Here is a 9189-nt window from a genome sequence, read left to right as displayed (position 1 = left end):
GGCAGTTGGGTCGGTGGCGCCAAAAGGAGATGGTCTCAGCAAGATGAGAGGTCGTCGTCAGTTTCTGTAAGGGAAGAAGCCATTTTGATGCTAGGACGAAACAGAGGGATTGAGAACAAGGAAGGCGCCAAAGAATCAACAAAGGAGGATCGTTAGTAAATAGAGCTTGGTTAGTTTTGTTAGAACTAAATTAGAATACATTTGTAAAATAGATTTAAATTTAATTAATTGAAATTATTGTAAATGCCTGTTCTGATTGTCTAGTAACAACACGCCCTGAGATTAAGAGTTTCTTTTTATATAATAAAATTAAGAGTCTTTTATATTATTGAATTTGAATAAATTTCATTATCCATTTGATATTATTAGTGTTCTTAATTTGAACCCAAGTTATTCTCTTATATTTTAAATAAAGTTAAAAACGATCTAGATTCTTTTTATTTTATTTTTAATATTTTTTAAAATTATTACATTTTATATATAAAAAAAAACAACAACAAATTTTTCTCATACTTTAAAACTTAGGTATGAATTATATAAGTATATACTTGACATAACACCAACCTTTCTGTTAACTGCAGACCTATTAGCTCCTCTGCCAACTAATGCTGAACACACAGCTGTGCAACCATTCGCAGCTGCAGCACATAGAGCAGTTTCTCCAGACAGGCTGTCCAATGAATCTGGTTTTACTTCAGGTAAATCCAGTAAGTACTCCACTATCTGAACATAAAGAAATCACTAGTTAATTATTTGAGTTAGTTGAAAATACAGGTAGCTTTATTAAACTTGTAGAATACTATTACTGTAAAATGATGTTCAATTTTATAAAAATAAATACTAAAACCACTTAAATATAAATTGATTAAGGTTTATTACCTCAGACAGTCTCATTTCTTATTTTCTTCTAAAACATTTGACATATTTTAAAAGATCACTGATCAAGTCTGAATGATACCTTTAACATTGATATAACAGCAATAACTGATCTGATGTTACATGCAGTTGTCATAATGGATAAAAGTATCTGTACCATTTTAGAATATAAAATATATAAAAGGAACAAGAACAGTACAAAACTGTGCATGGATAATCTGAAATTGCCTAAAGATACTATTAGTGGATTTTACCAACCAAGAACAATAAGATATAAGATAATAAAGAGGCTGGTGCTAAAAAAAAAAAAAGAGATACAATCCAAGATTGTCATTGAAAGATGATTCATCACAAAATAAAAATTATCTATTTTTTAAATTGAGCTTAAAACGTGATTATAGTTTAATAAGTAAAATAGCATAAAAAAAAAATAATAGAAATATATTATGTATTATTGCAATGAAAAAGCAATAGGTAAACAAAAAAAAACATCATTAATCTGACCTACACCTTTTCTAAATTTAAAAAATCTCATATTGACTTTTTTGATTTTAAGGCAATATAAGGTCTTAAAAAATAAACATTACATTGATTAGAAGAGTAATGAAAACATCAGTTTTCATTTTAAAAAATGGTACCCATCTTTTTTGCTAGAAAACATAAATAAAGAAGAAAATAGTTAACATTAAGAAATATAAAGGAGTAGAAAATCAAAGAATAAAGTCACAAAAACATAAATTGAAACATTAAATCATAACAATTCTAAAAAAAAAAGTAGAGTTTTCACAAATATGCATTATTTCGTTGTATAGGAAAACAAAATCTTAGTTTATTTCTATTCCAAAGCAATTGGGAAAATAGATGGTTTACAGCAATTTAAAATAATGTAAAATGGTAGGGATGTATGATAATTAACCATACATTTAATATTAGGAGAAGTTGGTAGGGGAGGGGAGAGCAGTGTAGTCAGTGAAGCGAGACACTAATAAGTAAAACTTATTTTTTATTGTGTTATCATTTTTGGCACTAGAGAAGGGCTATAATCAATTTAGATCAAAACGTTGGCACATGATAAAAAATTGTTTTACTTTACTTCATGGACTGCACACACTAACCAATTTTTCCTAGTACAAAACAATTTACATAATTGTAATCATATTGGAAACACATAAAACATAGAATCTAAAAGTAAAACTCACTTCAACATGTCCTTGTGCTGCAGCAGCAACTAATGATTGTTGTAAAGCTTCACAGAGGTCTACTTCAAGCTTTACATTTTCCAACATCCAATCACAGGAGATCAAATAAGATACAATATTCAGATGACCATTCCTTGCTGCATGAACGAGAGCACATCTACAATAAATTAAATTATTGTATATTTCTGAATTGTACAAATATATCATATCGATGTTAAATTAGAAGCACATATATTAGATATTAATTATATCAACAATCAGAAGAATTACAATAAAATTATTAGTATAGTTTCATTGCTAAAAACAAGGTGAAAAATCAGAAGGTAATTAATTAATTTAAATTTTAAAATATTTAGTATTTCTTGACTAAAGGTATATAAAAAGGGGGGGAAAAAAGAATTACCTGCCAGCAGTATCAGTACGACCAAGAATGGCACCAGCAGAAACGAGTTGTACAATTACTTGCATATGACCCTTAATGGCAGCAAGGGACAAAGGTGTACAGCCCTGGCTGTTGGTTGAGTTTACATCAGCTCCGAACTCGAGGAGCAGTGATACCATATCTACCACACCTTCATGAGCAAAAAGGCATAGGGCACTAGCGTTTCCAAGAAGGTCAGTCTTGTGATCAGGGTTAGCTCCTGCTAATAACAACAGTCGGGAAACCTGAAAAAGAAGATCACATTGAAATAATAATCACTTTAGCTATATATTACATATTAATATTTTATTTTTTTTAACTAACCAGAATATTTGGGCTGTATATATTTCTTAAACAAGAAACAGCAGCTGAAACATCTGCAGAAACAGTAGCGACCCAATGTGCTTGAAGATCCCGTGATGGGTTCCTCTGGAGAGTCATATTCTTATAGATATGGGCTTTTAATATATGGTGGCCTAATTCAAGAGTTTTTTCAGCATCTAAAGGTGCTTGGAGTCGAGATAGCCTGAATACAATTCCGGCATGACCAACTCTGCAACATAAATAAGAGTTTAAAAACTATATTTTATTTTCATGACTTAAATGAAATATAATTTTTATGTAAGAATTACGATTATTTACCTGAGATCAATAAGGAATTTGTTACTTTCTCCTTCATCCCTTCTGATTAGCCACTCCCTGAAGGAGGGATGGAAAAACATGTAAGTGTTGTCCATTCGCTTAACAAGGACTCCAGATAACATCTATAAACACAGTGAGATGTTAGGAGGCTCTGAAATAACTATTATAGTAATCAGATAAATAAAGAAAACAAAGTATATTTCAGCTTACCTTGAATCTTTCTAGGAAATCTTCCCACGACAAAAAGTCTGTTGTATTGAGGGCATTAACGGAGTAGTATATTTCAAGAAGAGTTAATGGGTACAATGCAGCCAGACATACACTGATGATTGGCGAGACCTATTTAGTATTAAATAAAATAAATAAATTATGATTCCTCATATTTTAAAATATTTAATTCATGTCAATAAAATAAACATAATAGATTGCATTTTCATTTAATGCATTAATAAAAATAATACATTGTGGGGAGAATGAACTAATGGATTAAGCTGATTTTGAATTGAAGTGTAAACAACCTTGGATTTCACATACATTTTAGATCTATTCGATAATACAATCATAAAATAGAAAATCATACTTTAAACCAATATGAATTTAAAAAGAAGAATGATTGTTTCACTTGTAAATAAAATTTAATTGTATTCACTCATGTTTTATTTATATTAATGGCACGGCCAGATAATAATAAGCATTTAAGTGTTTCTAAAACATGCCAAGATTGGAGATTCCACCAAAATTATGATAAATAATTAACTGTATCAAGAAACAACAAGCTAATGCAAACAGTAATTTATACTGAAACTGCCATCATTAAGATGTTTATATTACTGACTATATAAAAATCACCATTGCAACAATTAATACTTTTTGTCATTGAAACATAGAGTCAAATTTACCTTTTCATAAGATTTAGTTGTTGGAAAGCGAAGATTGAAATGAAGTAGATATATCTGCGCCAGACTGACTGGAAGGACTTTATAACTAGTTGACTTGGCAACAAGATGGCCCCTCTCGATGAGATCTAAGGATAACTTAGCGAAGAGCATTGATCCCTTCGCTAAACCAGCGAGGTGTTGACAGAGGCGGAACTGACCAGCAGCCCCAGATATTATGTTGCTTTGTATACTTGGGCTGTGGCTCACTCTGTAATTGATATAGTCAAGGAGATCTTTTTGAAGAGTTTCGCTTTGAGAGCTGGTCACATCCAGGCTGAAATAAAAAGAAAAAAAATTGATTTTGTACTTTTTAATGAATTTTGTAGATCCTTTAAAGGGAAATAATCACATACCTAAGGCGCTGAAAAGGCATTGTTGGCATCACTTCATCCATGTGCGTGCGAACTGTTAGGACGAATTTTAGCCATTGTGGGGCGGCATGAGCATGCCGTGCAATGAATGCTGCTATGGTATCCCCATGATCTGGGCGATGGTATTCTGCCTCACACAGTCCATCGACGAGAATAACGGCCCGTCCACTGATTTTACCAACACGTCGTAGAGCACATAACGGTTCCATTACACCACGCCTCCATGCTCCAGCTGGGTCAACTATACATTCCTTCAAGGATAGGTAAGCCTGAGAGAAAATCAGAAGGTGAACAATCGATTGAAAGAAGAAAGGTAACCCATCTAATACAAGACAGCGAATGATATGAAAACAACAATAATCTTTTTAATTAACTTTTATCGAGTAAATTAAAAGATAAGGAGTATCACAGGGAAAATATTTTCATAATGATTGAAAAAAAAGGTGGATGATTTGTGAGGAAATTACAAAAATAGGAAAGTATCAAGCCAGGGAGAAGATATGATAGAATTACTAAATTTAGGGAAAGAAAGGGAGGTGAAGGGAATGACTTCTCAAGATTCCGTCCCATAGAAAAATCAAATAAATAACCACTGTATTTTAGATGAATTTATAGTTTAAGGGGACCCCTAGACTTCTTCTTCCTAATATTCCATACCTCCCAAATCTTTTGAAAACCCTCACCCTAGGAGGGCACAAAAATTTCATATAATGCAAAGGTCTAGTTCCTCTTCTTTAAATGGAAACCCAACATTATTATTAGCTGACCTCTGATGAATCAAATATTCTGGGACAAAAAAATATTGGAAAATTCATGTATTTGTTACTTCAGATTTATCTAAAGAAAAATGAGGTAAAGCACATAATATATTGGTATCTTAATAAACAATAGTTCAAAGCCCATTTTTCAAAGTTTTAGGAAAATCTAAAACAAAGTTTTTAATACATATTTTGATATCACTAAACTATTTTGTTGGATGTTATTTGCTTTTCAAGTGTTTTTAACCAACAATTGTAGAAACACTATGGATTGGAAGCAGAACTCTACAATGAATTGATGATATCAGAATTGAAAATCGAAGAATAAACCAAATTTAAGAAAATGGACTTGGAACTATGGTGGTTCAATTAAGGTATCGATATTGAAAAAGTATAAGTATTGAATTAGGACAGCCAAATAAGTAGTTCATATTACAACTTACACTATACATCAGTGGTTCCCAAAGGTGAGGATGAACATTTTGTAAATAATACAATTATTTTAGAAATTATAGTATTAAATAAAATAATAATTAAAACAATTATAAAAAATAATATTGATTTTATTACAGTACTATTTTATATTTCCTTTTATGGCTCATTATTTCATTTATAAATTAAATTAAATCTGTACCACTACAAGCCATGAAGGATCAGGGGTGTAGTACATTGTAAGGAAGTACTGTTACTAGACCAACAGTTATGCAAGGAGGTGATTTGGTCAGAATCACGCTCGACCGCTAGATTTTTACTCAATTAAGGGTACCCACATTACGAGGATGGGTGGACCCTGGAGGGCTCCCGAACCCATAGGGCTAACTCAACGGCTATTTCATTTATAAAAATAATAATAATTCTCAGGGTGCTCTAAATATTGCATATCTGAAAAATGCATACATAAACGTCCATTCTAATATGAGTTTGACTGGGTGGGCCCTGTCTTAAAATGAAATAAAAATTAAAAATGTGTATGTGCCCACTCAGTCAATCTGTTGTAAAACTTCTAATGATATAAGACTGAAGCATCGATCTAACTTTTGATATTCAACATTAAAAAAAATTAAATTCAAACAACATGAAAACATTAATGTATTCTATAAAAGTTTACCAGAACATGGGGTTCAGATTGCAAGTATTCTTTGTAAGCTGCAAGCTGTGGTGCTTGACACAGTTGAGCAGCAACAGAATGAACAAAGTCGGAAACTAAACAGGTTGTGTTGTTATCAGACTGAAAAAAAAATGAAAATTAATTACCAATAAAAAATTAATAAATAATTTGAAGCAAAATATTACATATTCAGTTTAAAATTGGAATGAACCATTTTATTTTAGAAGGAATCAGCATTGGACCAGTGAGCTACCATTTAACTAATTATGAGAGTATACTATTGCGTCTGATCTTTTAATTTTAGCTTTAGGTTTTGACAGGATTCAGTGTTGGGAGATTAATATGGATTGTTGGTGCAATAGTATAAGACCATCGTGTTCACTATACCTCATTGTATTATTTATTTTAATTCAGTTTAAATTTTTATAGCTATAACTTTTGCTCTTTCCTTCCTATTCTACTTAAAGTACACAAGTAAGTTAAACCCTGTTAAACAGTTCTAGTAAGGTAATTACAATGAAGTAAAGTATTAAATTACTAAAAGGTCCATTTTCCATCCTTCTCTGAGTACTTAAGAAACATAACTCATCAACAAATGAACAACCTGAATAAAAAGCTATGTAAAATCAGGATTTGAAAAAAATATATTTTAATAACATTCTGATTTTATCAATAAATTAGTTTATTAAAATTGAAAATAATAAGTAGATTTTCACCTGGCAAAAATGATAAGCAACAACATGAGATGCGAGATGTTGTATTCTTTCAGAGACTAGATTAACTTGGCAGTAAATGCTTTGTGAGACACTTGAGCTTGGACTTGGCCTATCTTTTCCATTGTAAATATGGATATCTAAAACAACAAATAAGAAAATAATTGAAACATCAAACCATAGAACTAATCAATTCATGTTAATATTAATGTAGGCAGAATATACCTTGTTTACGCCTGCCAAAGCAGCTATATTCTACTAATTGCAGCATGAGAGCTGTTTTCCCTGTACCTGGATGTCCTGATATCAGGACACCAGGCAATGATGTGGCAAGACAGTTTTCAATTTCTCGTACTATGCTGTCTCGTCCTACAAACATGGGATCAGATTCCTGAACAGGAACCTCAAAAAACAGAGGTTTCAAGGGAAGCTGTTGGTTCCTATATTCGGCAAACCTCACTGTAAATTAAATAAAGTTCATAAACTTAAATAATTAAAAAAAAAAGATGAAAAAGTACAAAAAAAGCTATTATAATAAATGTTTCTTCCTTTCTTTATTTTGTTTTTAATTAAGAAAATGTGCACAATAATAAAATAAAACCATTCCTTAAGTGCAAGTAGTGAACATTGCTGCAGTTTAGTGAATTGATTGAAAAACTAAATGTTAGTATACAGTGATGAATTAAGTGTTTATAGAATAAATTATATGGATTTCTTTTACCTTTTTCTGGTCTATTATTGTTCTGCCACACTTTATAAATTTATATGCTCCATGAATTTTATGCTTTATATTTTAAGGGAATTTAAAAATGTACAAAAACTAATGTTTGTAGTGTATTTTGCACTTACAATTAGTAATTAATTTTATCAACTTAATTATTCCTATGTTTTAACTCTATTTATAAATACAGCAAATTAGATTTTTAAGTAATTTAATGGATAAGCATGATTTAATCAATATTAATTGCTAAATTTTAATTAATTGATATATTAAAAAATTGAAGAATAATTTTAAAACATTTATGATTTTTTAAGTTCCAATTATACTTGTTGTATAGGTCAGATTTATCAAAATAAACTAATAAGATTGCTAGGTTAAAATTTTTGGAGCTAGTAAACATTTTAATAAAACAAAAAGGAATAATGAAATAACTACCTCGTGGGTCTATTGGTCCCTTAACCGATCCAGACCTGGCTGACCTCCTTATTGACTGTTTTCTGTTTTTGAAAGCGTTCAGCTCTTGCAGTCTCCCAGGGTGTGAAGCTAAAATCATGCATGTTAATTGCTCAAACCAAAACGAAAACAAGTTATAGAATGAGTTAGTGAAAATAAAAAAAATATATATATTAAAATGAATGTGAATTAAAAAGAGGGAAAAAAAGTTACATTAACTACTGAAAGTTAATGAAGCAACAAAGTGAAAAACTTTAAAGTTAAAAACAATTTCTTACTTGTGAGGGAATGCCTTCTTTGAAGAGGACTTGAAGAGCAATTGCTTTGACCAGACATGGACATTAGAGAACCTACGCTATCAGAGGAAGGTTCTTTCAAGTTCCGATGCTGATCTGCTTCTGACGAACCTTTAAAAATAAATTTTAAATTAGTTCCATTGTAGAATGTAGTCATAGTATGTTTGATTGTTACTTTAATTATTTTCTCATACCAGTCAGAGTAGAGACAGGACTGGTATTTGTTGAAGCAAGGGTGTTTGCCTCAAGGCTAGCCAAAGAAGAGATAGAGTCATGGCTTCGCGAGCTCCTGTTTGATGCCTTAGGTCCATGTCGAGCATTTTCACCCAGGAGTAGACCAAGCCTCATGTACAAGTCCTGCTGATTCTTTCGCGGTTGACAGACAGGCCTGATTGTTCCACCCTCATCATCTGAAATAATGGCCAAATTTAATAATGGATCCAGAAAAAAATTGCCATGTACACTTTACAACTCTCAAAAAAAGATACTCCTCTCCCTTATTATTATTATCAATATACGATATTGCCAGCACCAACATGATACAAAAAACAAATACAAAACAAAGTACTGAATAATGGAAATCAACACATAATAACAGAAAATACATTAACATTATTGTAAGCAACCATCCAATTCAACAAGTGTCAAATTTCATATTTATTAACAATAGAAAAGTAAAAATAATTATATATA

At 31.1% G+C, this 9189-nt stretch overlaps 1 protein-coding gene across 7 annotated transcripts in view; it reads right to left on the bottom strand.

Annotated features, from left to right (window-relative positions):
* Positions 1–9189, bottom strand: part of rols (rolling pebbles) — a 418725-nt gene that overhangs the window by 13641 nt on the left and 395895 nt on the right. For 6 of the 7 annotated variants that reach the window (XM_067050119.1, XM_067050122.1, XM_067050117.1 and 3 more), the window contains 14 exons: positions 8691–8906; positions 8479–8607; positions 8183–8290; positions 7252–7485; positions 7030–7166; positions 6314–6433; positions 4430–4716; positions 4038–4350; positions 3349–3477; positions 3139–3260; positions 2821–3049; positions 2479–2741; positions 2076–2232; positions 565–723 (listed from right to left, as the gene is read on the bottom strand). In XM_067050119.1, the coding sequence (XP_066906220.1) occupies positions 565–723; positions 2076–2232; positions 2479–2741; positions 2821–3049; positions 3139–3260; positions 3349–3477; positions 4038–4350; positions 4430–4716; positions 6314–6433; positions 7030–7166; positions 7252–7485; positions 8183–8290; positions 8479–8607; positions 8691–8906 (2603 nt within the window). The remainder of the gene's footprint in view (positions 1–564; positions 724–2075; positions 2233–2478; positions 2742–2820; positions 3050–3138; positions 3261–3348; positions 3478–4037; positions 4351–4429; positions 4717–6313; positions 6434–7029; positions 7167–7251; positions 7486–8182; positions 8291–8478; positions 8608–8690; positions 8907–9189) is intronic. The other variant, XM_067050120.1, reaches the window with a different exon arrangement.

Source organism: Halyomorpha halys, unplaced genomic scaffold (genome assembly GCF_000696795.3).
Source record: "Halyomorpha halys isolate HHAL.00 unplaced genomic scaffold, Hhal_1.1 Scaffold269.1, whole genome shotgun sequence".
NCBI classification, from domain to species: Eukaryota; Metazoa; Arthropoda; class Insecta; order Hemiptera; family Pentatomidae; genus Halyomorpha; species Halyomorpha halys.
Note: the sequence above shows the minus strand (reverse complement) of the source record. Positions and strands in the feature narration are given on the sequence as shown.